This window comes from Vipera berus (assembly GCF_964194415.1).
Source record: "Vipera berus genome assembly, chromosome: 3".
Lineage (NCBI taxonomy): Eukaryota > Metazoa > Chordata > Lepidosauria > Squamata > Viperidae > Vipera > Vipera berus.
In genome coordinates this window covers 89,625,327-89,644,481 of record NC_138204.1, presented here as the reverse complement: position 1 = coordinate 89,644,481, position 19,155 = coordinate 89,625,327, and the positions used below count along the sequence as shown (strand labels likewise).

The 19,155-nt window shown below is 37.8% G+C and overlaps 2 protein-coding genes across 6 annotated transcripts in view; one reads left to right on the top strand and one right to left on the bottom strand.

Annotated features, from left to right (window-relative positions):
- LOC308665855 (putative oxidoreductase ZK1290.5) overlaps window positions 1–8,705 on the bottom strand; it is an 82,621-nt gene extending 73,916 nt beyond the window's left edge. For both annotated transcript variants that reach the window (XM_081324164.1, XM_081324163.1), the window contains exon 1: window positions 8,495–8,705. In XM_081324164.1, coding sequence (XP_081180290.1) covers window positions 8,495–8,579 — 85 coding nt within the window. In that variant the 5' untranslated portion in view covers window positions 8,580–8,705. The remainder of the gene's footprint in view (window positions 1–8,494) is intronic.
- DPH5 (diphthamide biosynthesis 5) overlaps window positions 8,285–19,155 on the top strand; it is a 37,961-nt gene continuing 27,090 nt past the window's right edge. Inside the window, exons 1-4 of one of the 4 annotated variants that reach the window (XM_081324159.1) lie at window positions 8,285–8,348; window positions 12,743–12,924; window positions 13,993–14,117; window positions 18,312–18,420. In XM_081324159.1, the coding sequence (XP_081180285.1) occupies window positions 8,321–8,348; window positions 12,743–12,924; window positions 13,993–14,117; window positions 18,312–18,420 (444 nt within the window). In that variant the 5' untranslated portion in view covers window positions 8,285–8,320. The other 3 variants (XM_081324160.1, XM_081324162.1, XM_081324161.1) reach the window with 3 other exon arrangements.

Sequence of the window (19,155 nt, the reverse complement as noted above, 5' to 3'; positions counted from 1 at the left end):
CTTCCTGAACACTTGACTCTATCTTACAGATTTTTGGCTGGTAATCATGAAAATAACCTGTAATTTAACCTATCATGTAACATTTTATAGAAATCTGTGTTTTTTTTTCACAAGAAGGAAACCATTCCATATGAAAATATGTTGCTGATTTCCAGTTGGCAGCTCAGGATGCCAGTAGAAATAAAGGAAGCCAATGACCAATTGAATGAGGTGCTAACAGGCAAAATAGAGGATTACAAAGACATTGTCTATATTAATCCAGCTATGCTTGGGGATTGATGGAAGGCCTGAGGAACTGTGACAGAGAATGGATGGCACACACCTAAAAATCAAGCTAGGGGAGGAGATGCCTCATGCGCCCCGCACCCACTCACCTTGCAGCCAGGCCTCTCCTTGCTGGCCCACTTCTGTGGCATCCTCTGCAGCCAGGTCTGCATTTCTCAGTCACAGGCCTTTCCGGAAGGCCACTGCAGCTGAGAACCAAGCTATGGATTGAATCCATAGCTCAGTACCAGGCTCAGTACTCGGCTGCACAGTATTTCCGGAAAGGCCTGATTGCAAAATGCAGGCCGGAATGCAGCTGCAGAATGAAGCTGCTCCTTCAGTCAGAAGAAGTGGGCTGGCTGGGCGGGGCTGTCGATGCCACAGTTGAGTATAAAAGACACCCCCAGAAAATAAGAGGCAAAAAATAAAAAATAGACCTGATCTTATTTTCGGGGAAACGCAGTATTAAACATTACCAAAGTCTAGCATGAATACCTATCATACAAAGTTCCACCACTTTTGCATGGCAAACAGTTCTGCTATTACTTGTTTCTCTTCCACAGGTTTGCTTTTTATAAAAAGAAGTTTACACAAATACCTTGCTAATCAATTTTTGTCATGCCACAATATCCTGCTACGTCTCTGTCCTCGACTTTCAACAAGAACTGTCACACTAAATGGTTTCTAAAGAACTTATTCAGCTAATAAAGCTTCTCTAGTCAATAAGTGTTTTTCCAACTATTCTTAGATCTTTTGTTAAAATGACACATTTAAAAAGAATTTATTCAAAATCACAGAAGAGTTAATAAAGACTAGGAAATGATACTTTCTCACATATTAAAATGAAGCGAAATGTAGAAGAATATGTGGTTCCTTTTCAATAGTTTTTAAATTAAACTAGGACTTTTTGGATTCTCCTCCCATCCCCTTCATTGAACTTAGCAAACCTTTAAATTCACTGCAGACAAATCAGACTACTTGAGAATGAACAGCCTCAAAAATATATTGCTCAAAATGATCAATCTTCCTAAGTTGAGGTCAAGCATAGAAACAATGTATGTGTGTTTCTGCATTGGGTTTGATGCCTTTTTTATTTTTCCCATTAAAAAAAGTAACTGTCAACTTACTTTTTTCCTTCTCTATTTACTTCTCCTTTTTATCAAAAGGAGGATGCTAATCTCTGAAAACTAACCTCAACGAACACCATCTGTTTATTCTGTTTTATTCTGATTAAGAAAATTCTGCCTGCAGACTTCCACAGGCACAAAATACAGGTAGTCCTCAACTTATTACAATTTGTTTAGTGACCGTTCAAAATTACAAATGGCACTGAAAAAGGTGACTTATGACTGTTTTTCACATGACCATTGCAGCATTCCCATGGTCAGAAATCAAAATTCAGATGCTTGGCAACTGACTCATATTTATAATGGTTGCAGTGTCCCTGGATCATGTGATCACCTTTTGAGATCTTCTGAAAAGCAAAGCATTGCCTCTTATTATTATTATTTATTGGATTTATATACCGCCCTTCTCCCGAAGGACTCGGGGCAGTGTACAGGGCAATTAAAACACAATATACAATATACACTATACAAAGTTAAAATAAATTAAATTAAATTAGCCCTAATAAGTAAAACACATTCTAAAAGTTTAAAAATTAAATGCAGCAGCCAAACAAACGTTATTTCCTTGTACTAGCACAGATGATGTTGAGATCTTCTGATAAGCAAAGTCAATGGGGGAGCCAAATTTGCTTAAAAACTATGTTACTAACTGAACAACTGCAGTGATTCACTTAACAACTGTAGCACAAAAGGTCGTAATATGAGGCAAAATTCACTTAACAAACGTTTCATTTAGCGATAAAATTGCTATAAAAAATTGCAATAAAAGTTCAAGTTTGTGGTCGTAAGTTGAGGACTGCCTGTATTATGGCTTGGGATTGAAATGAAAAGTCCTTGGTGCTCTCTCAGATTGTTTTCCTACAGACGTGATGATGATGATGATGATAATAATAATAATGTTAATTTTGCCTCATTTTACGACCTTTTGTGCTACAGTTGTTAAGTGAATCACTGCAGTTGTTCAGTTAGTAACACAGTTATTAAGCGAATCTGGCTCCCCCAATGACTTTGCTTATCAGAAGATCTCAACATCATCTGTGCTAGTACAAGGAAATAACGTTTGTTTGGCTGCTGCATTGATAAGAGACAGTTTTTCCATGCTTCAAGATGAAATATGCCCAAGTGTGTGTAGGACTGTTACCTCTTACACACTGGCCAGTCTTTCAAACAGAGCCAATATCCTTGCTCTGCCAGTTATTTTTTTTCTGTCTACAAAGTTGAGAAGGCAATGGAAGATGGGCCAAGGCAGGAGACTACCATTTGCAATGCTCCAGAATGGCCTTGTCCTTTTCTTGAAATTCTCACTTACACTCCTTTCTTCTCATCCATTCTTGATGAAGCATTTTCAAGACTTCAGCCTCTTGTTTGGGTCACCTCGTGAAACATTTTCATCTGGTGGATCTTGGGAATTGTGACTTCTCCATCATGATGCCTGTCTTATGGAACATCACCTCCATGAAGATAAGGACCCAAACCTGTTGACCTTCCAGAAGACAATGAAGTCTTTTCCCATAGGCACTGGAATGTTAGTGGAGATCTAACATGTGTAAGTGACATGTTGGTAAGGAGATTTAGAGGCCTCAACTTGGTTTTTCTCACATGTTCAAGGAAATAAGAATTGACAATTAAATGTCCTTATTCCAATTTTAAAAATTACGCAAGAATTAAGGGAAAGGTAGATAGTTTGGGAAACTTGAGAGGAACTCCCAGTCCCTTTTTATTCATTAAAAGTTGAGTCACTTTGGACATTTTGATATCTTCTTCCTGGGCTTTTTATAGGCCCGATTGAGTGCCATTTGACAAATAAGCTCCTAGCAGACTTTTCTATCATTTTTTTGGTTGTTTACATCTAGAATATGTCCTGTTTAATTCTTGGTCTCCTCCCAATCTCTCCCAATAGAATCCATACTGACTTCCAATGGTTTCCTCTATTGATGGGCCTGTTTCTTTGAGCGTGAGCCCAGAGACTTTTGTGCAAAATAGGGCTGATCTTGGATTGACTGCTGTTCACTCTACTTTGACTGCTTTCTCCTTTATGGACAATTGCTGTTAATTGACCAATCTGGGTTATACTAATGTTTGGAAATGTTTGACACCCATACCCATTGCCCTTAAGAGACTTCCTTGGCAATCTGTTCATGAAACATGAGATATGACCTTCCACATGATGGCCACACTAGGGTCAGTCCCTTCAGCACTCCACTAATAACATCAGTGTGGCAAGTACCACTTCCTGTTGGTGCAACAATTCTCAAGTACAATTCAGAGACAATATTCATTCCTTTCTTCTAAGGACTGTAGAAAAGGATTGTTTTATTTCCACCTACCTTTTAAATCTCAGAGATGAAGCTTTTGGCAATGGCATAGTCATATCTTCTTGAAGCTTCAGTCCTCCCAAAATCAGTAGTAATATTCATAGAAAAATAAACCCTTGCCCAAAACAGAGTTTAGTGTCCTCTCAGAAAGCAATGTACAACCCTGATGGAGACTTGCTATTTAGAAACCTTTAGTTGGGGAAACTAGGGAAGCTAAGATTTCTACTCTCTTCAGATTCAAACTCCTCCCCCATTGCTTTAACCATAATTTCTAGAATGTACGGATAACAGGGTTTGTAAGAACTTAATCTTGTATCAGAGAGTCCTGAGTTTATTCTCAGAGAGACCTGATGCTTCTTCTCAGAACTCCAAAAAAAGGTAATAAACAATAAATACCTATTTATTTTACATAGTTCTCCTCTAGTGAAACTGAGATCTTGGAAGCATTACTGAGAGTTAGTGTGATTGTATAGATGAGTAAACAGAGAGGTGATGGATCAGGGGCTTGTTTTTTCGTGGTTTTCTTAGCTTTACTGGTTTTATATTGCTATGAGCTGCTTTGAGTTCTTTCTGACAGGATAGGCAGCCATAAAAACCTTTTAAATAAATAAATCCTATGGTCAGGTTCAGTGATAATATTCTATTTCTGAACAGCAATCAGATCAGAAGCATCAAAGACAATGCCTCCCTATTAGACTAATGCATTTAATTTGTTAAAGGATTGTTCAAATAATGAAACACTCTGAAAATGTGAAGGATGCTATATAAAGTCTAATTAGCAACATTTAAGCAACTGTTTTGCTACTTCTTGACTGATAAAATAAAATCTCCCACATGTTAATTACATCAAGAATAAATTTAATATCATAAGCATAAAACAAAAATATTTCTTTTCCTACAATATTTTGTTTTTAGAGGTAGTAATTATTATACATAACAGGGAAAATGACTTGTTACAGAGCACAATATAGACAATCTAAATTTTCCTTAATACATAAACTATATTTACATGACACACCAAACCACAAACCAGCTAACCACATTTAATCCTAGCATAAAGTGCAAACTCAGGGGGTTTTTTTGTTTGTTTTTTTGGGGGGGACTCTTTATGATTCTCTGAGTCATTCAAATCTATAAATATTTGTTAAAGAAATGTGGTTAAATTAGTTAGCAGTACATTTGCTATACAATCACTGCCATAAACTGCTTAAATTCCCAACTATTGTACCACCTTATTTATTGAGGTTGATGGAATGTATACTTTTATTATTTCAGCATATTCAATATTAAAGGAACTGATTATCTGCTACACATAGGAAGGGCTTTCATCTCTGCCATATCCTCAAGCTGAAGAAATTTGCATTTCTTGCTCCTAGTTGATAAAACTAATGCTAAGCATACACAGTTGTCCCCCACCCTCACAGCCATTCAAGAATTTAAGAATTTAAGCCATTCTTAAATTTGTATCCGATAACAGACTGACTCAGAGTTCTGTAAACTTTACCATTCTATGAATGAATAAAACTTAAGATTTCTGTAAGACAGAGTGAGCAAGGTATAATATACCTTTAACTAAAGCATAAATATGTTTCAACATAATTTCTTGACTTAAATTTTATTATTCTTTAGCTTTTCCCCCTAGTATCCATCAAGAACCTCCATTTTGAAAGGCTATTAATTTTAAATGATGAGGAAAATTCTGAACTTCTTTAACACATACACATTGTAATCACTCAGTTGACTCAGAGTGCATTCCACACTAGACGTCACAAGCACTGCTGTGACCGGTAGATGATTTTGACCGATGTCTAGACCCACTGGTTCAGCCATCTCACAAGTCTAGCCTTAAGCTTTGCTCACTGTTTCGTCTGTGCAAATCTGCCATACTTTTGCTTATGTATTATAGGAGTAGACTTTGACAGATTCCTGCTTTGTTTGTGCAAATCCCTTGTCTAGGCAAAACAGTATTATTGTTGAAACCTGTTGTGTATTTTTCTCCTCATTTTGGCCTTGGAAATCTGGGGCTGGCTTGCACAGGCAAAGTAGGAGAAAGTTTTGGTACTTCTCCCACATTGCTTCTGTAAGCTCGATCAGGTTCAAAAAAAAATGCAATCTGTATCTAAGTTACTCTTGATTCCCACCGTCTGAGAATCCCTCCACTAAATTAAGCAAAGATTTACTTAGGAATAAATCTTATTGAATGTAATGGGACTTTGTTAAAATGGATTGCTTTTGAAACATATGAGAAGAGGGTGTTTAACTGTATGCAACATGCCTCCTTGGGAATAGAATAGCATAATTTTATTGTCACTTTAAATGTACACTAATCAGCATACATTAAAATGAAATTTCATTGCATACAGCTCTCAGAGGGTCACCACCTACAATATACACTACATAAATATGACAAAAAATACATAATGGAAATGTGTCAGTATAATACAGTAAACAAACAAACAATAAAAATACTCCCTCAAAACTTTGGAGAATGAAATCTCTTGAAAATATTTCCTACTAATAAGACAGAGCTCCTATCCAGAAGTCGTAATAAAATCAATGGGAACTTTCTTAATGTTAAAAATAAGACTGCAGCATATACTGTTATAGTAATAAGAATTTCTTACTCAAATTTAAGAGAGGAATTTTCATTTATAATTTATTTGTATCTAACCCTTTATTATTCCTACAAATAAGGTGGCAAACAATACTTTTCAGTCAACCACATTAGAAGTCCTCAACATGCAACTGTAATGGGGATTACCCACTAGAGTCATATGACATGACAATCATAAAATGGGTCACATAATTTTACAATGATTTTTGCAGTGGTTGTTAAGCAAATGTGGCTGTTGTAAGCGTGAACCCATTGTTCACTATCAGTGCAGTACAATTGGAAGTGCCACTTTCTGGCAAAACCATTGTAAAACTCAAGTCAAGGGATGTTGCATATGGCTGTAAATGTAACCCATGTTGCCAAGAGCCTGAAGTCAGTCACATGACCACAGATGGGGAAGGAAACTGTCAGAATTTCAGACCCAGGTCATAAGTCTCCTTTTTCAGATACATCATAACTTCGACCTGTCACTGAGCAACCGGTCATAAGTTTGGTAATAATATAGAGATCATAAAGAGTACATTCAACAGAAAGGACAAACTAGGGCAAGGGTTCCCAACCGGGGGTGCTCACACCCCCTGGCGTTCAAGATAATATTCCAGGGGATGCGAAAACTTGGGTTTTCAAAATTATAGTGTATATGCATAATTTGTTGCCGTTATTTTGAACTTTTGTAAGGGGTGCGAGAATATATCAGAAGCGTTCTAGGGGTACGGGATATAGAAAAGGTTGGGAGCCGCTGAGCTAGGATTACTGTCTTTTAAGTACGGTAATACTTTCCAAAATGCATTGTAGCAGAAATAAATTAAACTAAAGGTGGACAAGCTAAGGACTTTAGCATAATTTAGGAAATCTTCTTCAAAATATTAATTCAGATGCATTAGGAATTACCTGTTCTTCTTCTGACAATACCTGGACTGAGAGGGGAAAAAACAGTTTATATAAAAAGCTAAGCTTTGGCCTTACCCATCACCAATGCTCAATTCCTAATATATATCCAGTCCAGTATTTCTCAAAGTGTGGTCTGCAAAATCAAAATTTGCCAGCTCATATTGAAAACAGAGCCAATATTAAAATCACATCAAACAATCATGAGACATGGTAGTGGCAAGAAATGCATCAATTTTAAACTTTAATGTGGTAAATATCAATAAATATAACCCATCCAAACAAAAGTTCTTTGGGGTTGCTCTATAATTTTTAAAACTGGGAAGAGGTCTTGAGAAAAAAAACTTTAAGACACTACAATCTAGAAGAATGCAGTTTAAAAGAAAAATTAAGTACTCCAAAAACCAAAAATAGTTACCTAAAGATGGAACATGTGTAGTAAATTTCTATAGCACTATTCTGCAAATAGGCTCTTCTAGTCAGCTTGCCCTCTGAGTTATGGTGCTCCTTACCCAAGTACAGGGGTAGGCAACCTCGGATTTTATGACTCATGGACTTCAACTCCCAGAATTCCTGAGCCAGCTTGGCTGGCTCAGGAATTCTGGGAGTTGAAGTCCATGAATCATAAAAGAGCCGAGGTTGCCTACTCCTGCCCAAGTACATACAACTTGCCAGTTTGTTCAAAAACATCCAGCGCAAACATAAGCTAAATGATCTTATAGTAAACTGCTACTAGATTTCTAAATGAATCACATCTCTGAGTTTCCAGAGAGGAAGCTACCTGATTTAATGACTCTTGGCAGAGAAGTGCTGCCCAGGAAGAGGACTACTGTTTTGACACTGCAATCTTATATATAATTACTCAGAAGTCTTAAGTGAAAGAGATTTATTCCAAGGTATAGAGTACAAAATCACTGCCCCTATCTAGAATAAGTACATTAATAAATATATATAGTTGCATAGCAGCAATTGCATATTGTCAACCTGATTTTTTTTTTTCAAATGTGTCCAGTACAACATCCTGCTTAATTTGGGCGGGTAGCAGCTTGATGTCAGACATTATTACTCTTGAGCAACGATGATGGAAGCTGTAGTTCAGAGCATATGGAGGAATGCACAACGTTGCTTTACAGCAGGCAGGTACGGGATGAATACTAAGGCGAAATGAAGCTCAAAGGCAAGGAAAAGACGCATGCACCTGGGCGATCATGTTTTATCACATTTAGAATTGCTCCTCTTGTTTTCGCAATCAGACGAGCGGGGGGGGGGGGAATCCGTGCACTTACCCAGCCCCAATATGGGGATGTTTAAGCCATTAGAAAGGGGAACCGTAGGCACCCCCAATACTTTGCCGGACTCCCAGGTGCTCATCCTGATCTGCCTGCACCTCAGCAGCAAAGGCACGATCCAGTCCCTCCCGTCATCACCTCTCCGGGCGGAAACAAGCCAGCAGAAGCCCACCGAGAAAGCAAAGAAGCCAGAATCTTGCTGCCGTAAAATTGTCGCAAGGGAAGGGCAATATTTTTTTACGGCACTGAAAGACCCCGGAAGCGAAGGCGAAAGCATGGAAGCATGAAAGCTAGACGAAGGCTAGCTGGAAGGCAGGTGCAAGCGGGAGGGAAAGGGTACCGCTGCGTCGGGCAGGGGGGGGGGGGGTTCTACGGGGTCTCAGCCAATAGGAAGGGAGGGAGAGCTTCCGACGACACGCTAAGCAGGCCTTCATTTGCATAGGTATAGAAACTTGAGCGTTCTACGCCGATGAATGAGAAGGTGAGGTTCCGCAAAATGGAGCACATCTGTATAAGGGCGGGGGAGGGGGACGTCGAATTTCTCGCCCAGAGGCTTTACGGTTTATTTATTTATTTATTTTTATTTTTATTCCATTTATATCCCGCCCTTCTCCGAAGACTCAGGGCGGCTTACAAGCTTAGCAGTAGCCTTCATTCTATGTATATGCCTGCTTATTGGGGCTTTCACACACACCCCAAGCGGCATTATTACAAAGTCAGCTTAATTGCCCCCAACAATCTGGGTCCTCATTTTACCTACCTCGGAAGGATGGAAGGCTGAGTCAACCTTGAGCCTGGTGGGATGCGAACCTGCACTAATTGCAGGCAGCTGGTGTTACTTAAGGAGGCATTAGCCCACTGCTCCACCAAGGCTCCCGTGTCTTGTCTTTCTGTGAGGAGTCCTGGGTTGTTTACACTCATTGTTCCGCCAACCTCCCTGTGAGGTCGATTAGGTAAAGAGAAGGAATGGGCAGTAGTCCCAAAGGTGCTTTTTTTTCAAGAGGAAACTGAGCTTTCTTGTTTTTCTTTGAAGACGTTTCGCTTCTCATCCAAGAAGCTTTTTCAGCTCAGAAGCTTCTTTAAAAAAAACACCAAGGAAGTCCAGGACCTTTGGGACAACCATGACCTGGGTGACTGAGAATCTCCATAGATGAGTGGCCAGTACATTCATCCAATGAATAACCTTGGTGGAATGTACTACCTAGACTTGGGTGGAGATTCGAGTTAGAAACAATTGGATTCGATTGACCTTGCTCTTAAAAAAGCATTTTTAGAGATGAAGCTCGTTTCCCAGAAAACCCAACGACTATCAAGCAGTAATTGTATTATCCCAAAAGGATTTAGCTTCGTTGGAACTTTGAAAGAACTTGATAACTGAATTTCAGTGCGAAAGGTTAATCAGATACAGAGCTGAATACAGTATGTTCTTTTATTAGTAACAGAGTGTATGTGCATTCAAACGCTATACATTCAGACAATATTTTAATACTTGATTTTAATATATTTTGCTTGTTATGCAGTTGCAAATATGATTTATTATTGAAACCTACTTTTTAATAAAAATTATGGGAATTCTTTAATTCTCTAGCTCATTTCATTGGCTGGAGAGAAGTACCTTGACTGAATTTCTCCAGCTGAGATCTCAACACGTTAGGCTAAAATAGAGAATATTGTGTGAACTCTGGCAATGTGTTGTTAATTAATTAATTGTTAATTAACAATGGGTTGTTAATTAATTCACTTCATCAGGAATGAGGATAATGTGCAAATACAGCCTGTGCTTAATACAGAGCAGGAGAACTTTGGAAACAAGGATGTCTGGAAATAGATTGGACTACATCAATGTTGTTTTTTTTAATTCCATTTATATCCCGCCCTTCTCCGAAGACTCAGGGCGGCTTTACAAACTTAGCAGTAGCCTTCATTCTATGTATATGCCTGCTTATTAGGGCTTTCACACACACCCCCAAGCGGCATTATTACAAAGTCAGCTTATTGCCCCCAACAATTTGGGTCCTCATTTTACCTACCTCAGAAGGATGGAAGGCTGAGTCAACCTTGAGCCTGGTGGGATGTGAACCTGCACTAATTGCAGGCAGCTGGTGTTACTTAAGGAGGCATTAGCCCACTGCTCCACCAATGGGTCAGAATCCCAAAATTGCTAGCTGGAAAGCTGGAAACTGCAGCCTATCATATTTGGAGGGCATTAACTTGATAATAATTTTTAATGGTAACTGTGACACATTACATTGACAACTTAATGAAGCATATTAAAATGCTTTCATCATCCCCTCCTAAGTGCTTTTTAAATTTCACAAAAATCTGTCGAATTATGTATCTAGTCACACGACACTGTGTGACTAGAAATAGAGGGAAATGTAGGCATCCTGTAATTACACTTTACAATCATTTGCTTGCATATGCCAGATGTGATCATAAGCAAATATATATTAGGAAGTGAGCTCATTAAAATCAATAGATTTTGCTTTGGAGTAAATTAGATTCACATGGGATTCTTCACACATTTTCAGTTTCGTTTTATCAATGAAGATTCAACAATATTCAGTGAATTTGGAAGAACAGAATATAGGAAAGGCGATCAGGAATGCAGTTATGTTCCAGTCTTTTCATTATTAAAAAAAAGATCCTTGTCTCTGGAGGATAACATCCAAAGTTGGTAACTAATATTATTCAGCTGGAGCAGGTCTCATTTTTAGGAGCTTATAAACTCCTGGGAGTTCATAAATATTGTCAGTATGATGAATTATTGATAAATCATTTTTTGCTTTGTAACAGTTTCTTATGGATACAATTTACAAATTAAAAGAAAATGATGTTCTGATAAGAAATTTCAGAATTAAATGAGAGTTGCAGCTGATGGACTGCTGAGTGGTTAGACACCTGGTTTTGGAACAAAGAGTACATAAATTTTATATGAAAGCCCAAGGGCTTACTGGAAAAAAAATAAACCTAAGAAAAGTGGACAATATATTAAAATGGGGAATGCATAGGATTAGGGTTAGAGTATAAAACTTTTAAATGAATTAAATAAATGCATGTGTAAAATGAATATTTTGCCTTTGGTAATGGCTAATGCACAGGTGTCAAACTTGATCACATCACGTGATGTATCGTGATTTTTTTTTGCCTTTGTGGAGCTGGGGTGGGCGTGCCCTGCGTATGACGCATCCGGACCGTAGGTTGCCAGTACAACATAAGTCATAAATTTTATAAGGCGCTGTCAATTTTTTTTAGTTATTATTTAGATTTATATACTGCTAGTTCTTCCAAACTAATGGCTGCTTATAACAATTGCAATCATGCAATATAATGGTTATGGTAAAATTAACCCAATTCCCAGACAATATAATACAAGATAGAATGTACATAATAGCAGCAACGATTAACCAATTACTACTGTACCATTCTTTTCCTTTTTTTTAACCAGCAGTGAATGATAATTAGAAAAGCCTTTTCAATTTCACCACATCAGCTTTACACTCATTAATGGGATAAAGTAATCAGCATATTGATTGTGGTTGTGTAGGTATCAGACACGTGAATAGAATTGATGTAATGGTTAATGTTGAACAATATCTGATCCATATTTTGGAATATTAAATTTTAATAACTATATTTCCTACATGCAATTGTATTTCATATCTAAGTCTATTGGTTTTGTTTTTATAACTACAGAGCTTTAAAGTAATGCATTGTATTGTCAAGATATTCCAAGAACTTTTGCAGTAATTTTTTCCACTAGATTTGAACTACAGGTAGTCCTCGACGTACGGCCAACATTTGTGTTGCTAAGTGAGACAGTTGTTAATTGAATTTTGCCCCATATTATGACCTCCCTTGCCACAGTTGTTAAGCAAATCACTGCAGTTATTAACATGGTTATTAAGTGAATCTGGCACCCCCATTGATTTTGCTTGTCAGAAGGTCACAAAAGATGATCACATGACTCTGGGACACTGCAGCTGTCATAAATATGAGACAATTGCCAAGCATCCAAATTTTATCTGAATCATGTGACCATGGGGATGTTGCAATGGTTGTAAGTGGGAAAAATAGTCATGTCACTTTTTTTCCAGTGCCATTGTAAATTTGAACAGTCACTAAATGAACTGTTGTAACTTGAGGACTACCTGTATAGAATTTCTCAAACTTCCTATGTTCTATTACCTACCATCAAGCTTTAATATTTGATTTTCATTGTATTTTTGTCTGTTTCATTGACAGGTGTAAAAATCCTCCATACCAAAGCATTTCTTGTCTTGTTTTTAAAAATGCTTTACTTGATTGGTCTTGGACTTGGAGATGCCAAAGATATTACAGTAAAAGGGCTGGAAGTAATAAAGCAGTGTAGCAGAGTATATTTGGAAGCCTACACTTCTATCCTAACTGTTGGAAAAGAAGCACTGGTATGTGAATAAAAGCAGGGCGAAGTGTAAAATAATATCAGAGCAATAGAAATGGTATTCTGATCCCTAATCTGGTGTGAAATGTTCTAGATAATATTGCATCTAGTTACTATATCTTGATTTAGTCCACACATAATGGGACCACCTCTGTGGAGGAAAATTAGAATACAGACACAAACAGGCAACGAACATAAAAACTTTATAAATTACAATTTTGTTTCCTGATCATTTATATGCATTTACATAATTCTGAGCCAAAGAGTTTGAATGTTTTAAAAGTTTGGCATTAGATTATCATGATCCTTTAATGATAAAAGTATTATGTTCTGACTGATAGGATATAGGCTTGGCATTAAAGTTGGGTGCCCAGTTTCCACATCCCCAGTTTGTTCCCAACCCATAAGATTGGAAACACAACAGGGCCAATTATATGTATCTTTATAGTGTATAAGAACTCAAAGCTACGTCATAAGGAGGATAGCTTGGCTTTCACTTAATAGGCTATGAATGCTAAGTAATGTGCTTTGTTAACAAAAGTTGATGACTTAACGCAAAAGGCAAAACCACCCATTTGTAATTTTTGCAATCCACCATTCTTTGGCAATCCACCATATAGCCCTCAGCCGAGGCCTCCTGCAGTTGAATACTACAGTTGATCAGTAGGTCACTGAATGCTTAGCAGTGTGATTTCCCCCTGAATTAAAATAGCATAGCTTATGATTTTCTAAGTCTTTCAAGTGGATTTAGTGTCATTTAAACTGTGAAAGTAATTTGAAAATTAAACATGCTGCCCTCAGTCCTGAAAGACATGAAAAGGTCTGGCCCATTTGCTATCCTTATTGGTTGAAAATAATATTTAAAAGAACGTGTGCTCATCCTCCCAAGTTCAACCACCCCAAAATTGTCTACCCTGATCCTTGGGACAGTTTCTTAAGCATCTTCTCTATTTCATTCTAAACTGCTTTGCAGGATAGCTGTGATGGTATCATAGTGCCATATCTTTTTGCATGTCACCTTACTTTCCTTTAGAACATATAAGAGACAGATATAACCTTTTTCTTTTTGTAGGAAGATTTCTATGGTAAAGAGCTGATCCTTGCTGACAGAGAAATTGTAGAGCAAGATGCTGATAGTATCCTGAAAGATGCACGTCAAACTGATGTGGCTTTTCTCGTAGTTGGTGATCCTTTTGGGTAAGAAGAGAAAACGCCAAATAAAATCCCACAAGCTATGGTTTTAAACATATCTCTAGTGTGATTACACTGAAAAAAGTAACTTTCCAACTGTAATGTTTGCTTCAGAATCTCTTCTGCCTAACTTTCATAACTTTCCTGATTAACACTTTAATTGTACATTGGTGGAAGCTAACATCAGAATTTAAAAATAGGCTCTAAAATGGATTTGGAGACTCACCTTATTTATTTACAATAATTTTATTTATTTACCATATAATGGGTACAATGAGTGATCATAATGACATGTGGAAATCTTGTTAATAATCAGTACCAGATTCCTGGGAAGGAAGGCAGTTCATGAAGAAGTGAAGAGAAATTATAGGAGAAGCATGCTCCCCATTTCTTAGCCCTGATGCAGTCAGACCTGCCAAGATGATCACCTGTGTTGCACCTTTTAAAAGGAAATACACACTAATTTGCATGATGTATTATAATACCTTGCTCATCAGTAATGAAGTAAATTGATTGTTGATGTCTTGACTGCCTTCTAAAAAAAAAGATATTTTTCATACAGGCTATTCCTTATTGGTTTCACAAGAGATTCAGGAAGGCTTGTCCAGACTGTTTTGTCAATTTTCATGTTGCATCTACAACCCATGTAATGCTGCAGTACAAGTTGCACAGTCTATCCATACTGTAGACATCTGGGTCATTACAAATGAGTTTGACCTATTAAGTTTCCCATTTATATTTGCACCCCTTTCTTTCCCCAGAACACTTCCTTCTGCCTTAGCCAGTTGAGCATCATCAATCTACAATGTAAAAAGGAAAGCAGCTTTTGTTTCCAGCTGGGGCTTTAAAATTAATATTGCCCTTCTGATGAGAGTATTGAGAAAATGTAATTGCCATGGGCATCATCTGAGAGATTCCTGCTGTGAAAGAAATGTATGCATATACATAAATGGGGACTGATCTACATCTTTAGCAACATGAAAAGGATATTTTCTTGCTTTCTGCCTGCCTTTTTAAACAAATGGCACTTACAGATGATACCAACCATGGTGAATTAATATAATTACTACACTCAACGCAGTGACATTATTAAATGCGTCTTACTGAATCTTTGTGCTGAAACACAATGAAAAGAACCCTGTTTGATATAGCCAAATGTTTCCATATAAATCATTTAAACACAAACTTCACTCCAAGATTATTTCCAAATTTGCTGGGAGCCAACCTCAGATTTTTAAATGTGTATAAGCCTTTGGTGGTCTGGCATTCTGACAATTAAAGATTAATCCAGATAAAATGTATTAATCCAATAAAAACAATCCGTATAGGTTTTGAAGATTTGGGTATCTTCCTATCTGCACACAAATGTTAATTTAGTCCTGAAAGAGGCTGCTGTGCTGCAAAATATTCATTGTGAATCCTAAGATATTCTTGGACTTGCGGGCCAACAAAGCAGGTAGTGGCAATGCAGTCTGGGTTAATCTTATCTATCAGTTATGGATTTTCTAGCTTCTGTTAATCATATGTTAGTTATCTCCATACTAGAGTGCTGCAATTGCCTTTACTTAAAGCTGCCTCTGAATATTATATAAGGAAACAAACAAGCTTAATGTTTAGATTCTAATGGAGATCCAAACGTCTAAAAAATGCAACTGGCAGTCTTGTTACAATTGCATTGGCTAACAGTTGCATTTTTGACATTAAAATATTTTGTTTTAAATTTTATTCAGTTTGGAATGAAGTTGAGTAGACTAGAGTACAAAAGCTTTAGCCATGCTCTATTGTGGTTACTATGTGCCCTAGTTCCCAGTCAATTGCCTACTTGGTTTTCCTATTGTGAAAACTTTTTGATTCTTTATAATGAGTTCTAAGGGGAAAATTCTATTTCTATAAGCTGCTTAGAGTCTGCCTGGTTTCAGGTGACTAGTTAATTTTATAATTAAAATTATCCTTTGCTATTCCCTAACTATTGCAGTTGTCATATTATTCCTATCACTTTTTAAAAGGTAGTTACAAAAAAATGATTAATTTTTACATAGAAAGATGAGAATATGTACACCAACACAAAATCTAAACAATTGGGTAACTTATATTATTCTGAGTGCAAATGTTGCTATATTATGCAATGTGTGGTTGGAACAATCAAACAGAACCTCCAAAAAAAAAAAATAATAGAAGGGTTAGTCTCAGCGAATCTTGGATGTACCTCAATGGGAATTAAACATCAATGCCAGAAAGTGGATTGCTTAATCACTCTGTTCAGCCAGATGCTCTTTCTTTTCCCTCTTTCTCTTCCATCCAATAAGCAGCATTAAACTAAGATTCCTTGGGGAAATGGGAGCAGCTGAAGCCATTGCTGAAGTTTGGCCGTCTTATTAAATTAATTTCTACATTTGGGTGGATAGTACAGTAAATGTGATTGATGCAGGTTTGATTAGGAGCTTCTTAGAGCTTTGAGGGGTCAGTTGCTCCAGGAACATCTCTTCATCAATGTCCGGTTTTGCATTCAAGCACCTTAATTCTTGTTGGCCAAGTACTTCTAGCCTACTCATCTTAGTATCTGAATGGTAGGCCATATTAATTCTTTCCAGCGGTACATTTATCAGTGCTTATAGGGAGCTGCTGCTCTTTTAACTAAAAGCCTCTGACAGCCTTGATTTGCATGTTTTCTGTACGCCTTACTGCACTTCTCTTGATTTCTTGCAATCTTTTGTTTTCTAAATCCCTCAGAAGAGATCTTTCTTTAAGCTAGATGTTTGCCTGGCACATGCAGTGGAAATCCAGCACTTATGAGGGGCTACCATTCACTTTCCCCCTGAAGTCTTCTTGAATAACAAATGTGAATGTATCAGAAAACAAGCATTTTGCATACTATTGCAAGCACAGAGCATGAATACCAAGTTTCTCATCTGCAATTAAATGAAACTCCGTTTGCCCAGTAATTAAAAGAGAGCATTGGAGTTACGCCAGAGTTGCTCTTTGTGCCAAGTTGCTGTTTGCCAGCTAACAGATGTCTTGCAGTTTTCAGAAAGGGACAAAGAAATGGAGCACCTAGTTTTCAGATGCAATCGTTTATTAAAGTTAAAATGCAAACGGCTGTAATTTTTAGCTTTCTAGTGTTTGAACTAGCTTTGGTATAGGGTCGCGTGGATTTTCTTTTTCCCCCCAGATTTAGTTGGTTGAGTTCAGTGTGGATTTTCATCCCTCTTGCTGTTTCACTAAGGACCATCTGAAAGCATATACTTCTCAAGTGTCCATATGTGTAATACAAATTTACGATAAGGTTTTGCAACTTTCTTAGGCTCTGACTGGCACGCCAGAGGCAACGTGAACCAGGGGGGAGGGGGGAGTGAAAATGTGGCAGGAAAAAAAAACACATCTTGATTTGATTTTGTTTCTGTTTCCACAGCAGTACATTACATAGATAGATTTGAATGAATTCCCTGAATGATAACAATTCAGAGGAACATTTATTTCTTGGACTTACTGATTCACATGTTAACCTTCATTTTGGGATAATTATCATCCCATCTACAAGATGCCATGAGGTCTTAAGGTGTGTAGATTTGCAACAGGCCATGGATTGCAATCAAACACACAATGGTGCTTGAGGAACGGAACTAGTTTGGAAATGGGTGTAAGCGACAGATACATAAAATTCTGCATTTGAATTGGAAAACAAGAATTTGGATAGCTTCATGTTTTGGAAAAGGGTTATTAGGGAAGACAGCATTTGGTTATTGCTATTATTACATAAAGGTAAAGGGATGCGGTGGCTCAGTGGGTTAGGACGCTGAGCTTGTCGATCAGAAGGTCGGCAGTTTGGCGGGTCGAATCCCGAGTGCCACGTAACAGAGTGAGCGCCTGTTACTCGTCCCAGCTTCTGCCAACCTAGCAGTTCGAAAGCACGTAAAAATGCAAGTAGAAAAATAGGGACCACTATGGTGGGAAGGTAACAGCGTTCCGTGCGCCTTTGGCGTCTAGTCATGCCAGCCACACGACCACGGAGACGTCCTCGGACAAGCGCTGGCTCTTTGGCTTTGAAACGGAGATGAGCACCGGCCCCTAGAGTTGGAAATGACTAGCACGCATGTGCAGGGGAACCTTTACCTTTTACCTATTATTACATAATTGCAGTGCTACAGAAAATTATCCAGTAGGCTACCATGTTTTATAACTTGCTTTTTTTTTTAACTGCAGGGCAACTACACATAGTGACCTCATTCTCCGAGCTGTGAAGCAGGGAATTCCTTACAGAGTGGTCCACAATGCTTCCATATTGAATGCTGTTGGCTGCTGTGGTCTACAGGTATATATCATGAGTGCGTGCATTCTGTTCTGAAAGAAAACCACAGCTTTATCCTTCCTTTATAAGGGAGGTTGCAGAAAGCAGGTGTTAACAGGCCATTAACCTGTGAGAAATAGCAGACAGTTGTGCACTTTCTGGTCTTGTGTTTCAGAATCGGTTGTGATCCTTCCTCTTTTTTCCTTTCTTTTCTTTTTCTCCCTTTTTCTCATATACTGTAATGTATTCCAGGTAGTCCTCAACTTATAACTGGTAACTCAGTGACTGTTCAAATGATGATGGATGGATCTCCCAGTAGCTACTTAAGACCTGGTTCTGGATTTCTGAGGCTGCTCAATCACTCACACACACACACACACACACACACACACACACACACACACACACAGACACACGCACAGGATGACATGACCACATTTTGGGAACATGGCAACTGCTCAGCTTTACAGCTGGTTGAATGTTCCAAGGTCACATGACCATAGTTTTCAATATTTTTTTTCCAGTTTCTGGCTTTTTCAGCTGGTTTCTGACAAAAATACCCCATGGAAATAAATCCATTATTTGCTTAACAACTGTGGCATTTATTTCCTAACTACAGCATTCATTTAACAACCACTACAAAAAAGTTATAACACCAGATCTGGTGTTCTTTGACTTACAATCGTCATGATTTATGATAGAAATGTGAGGCTCCGTTACAGTCGTAAGTTGAGGACTATCTGTATAACTGAATTTCTA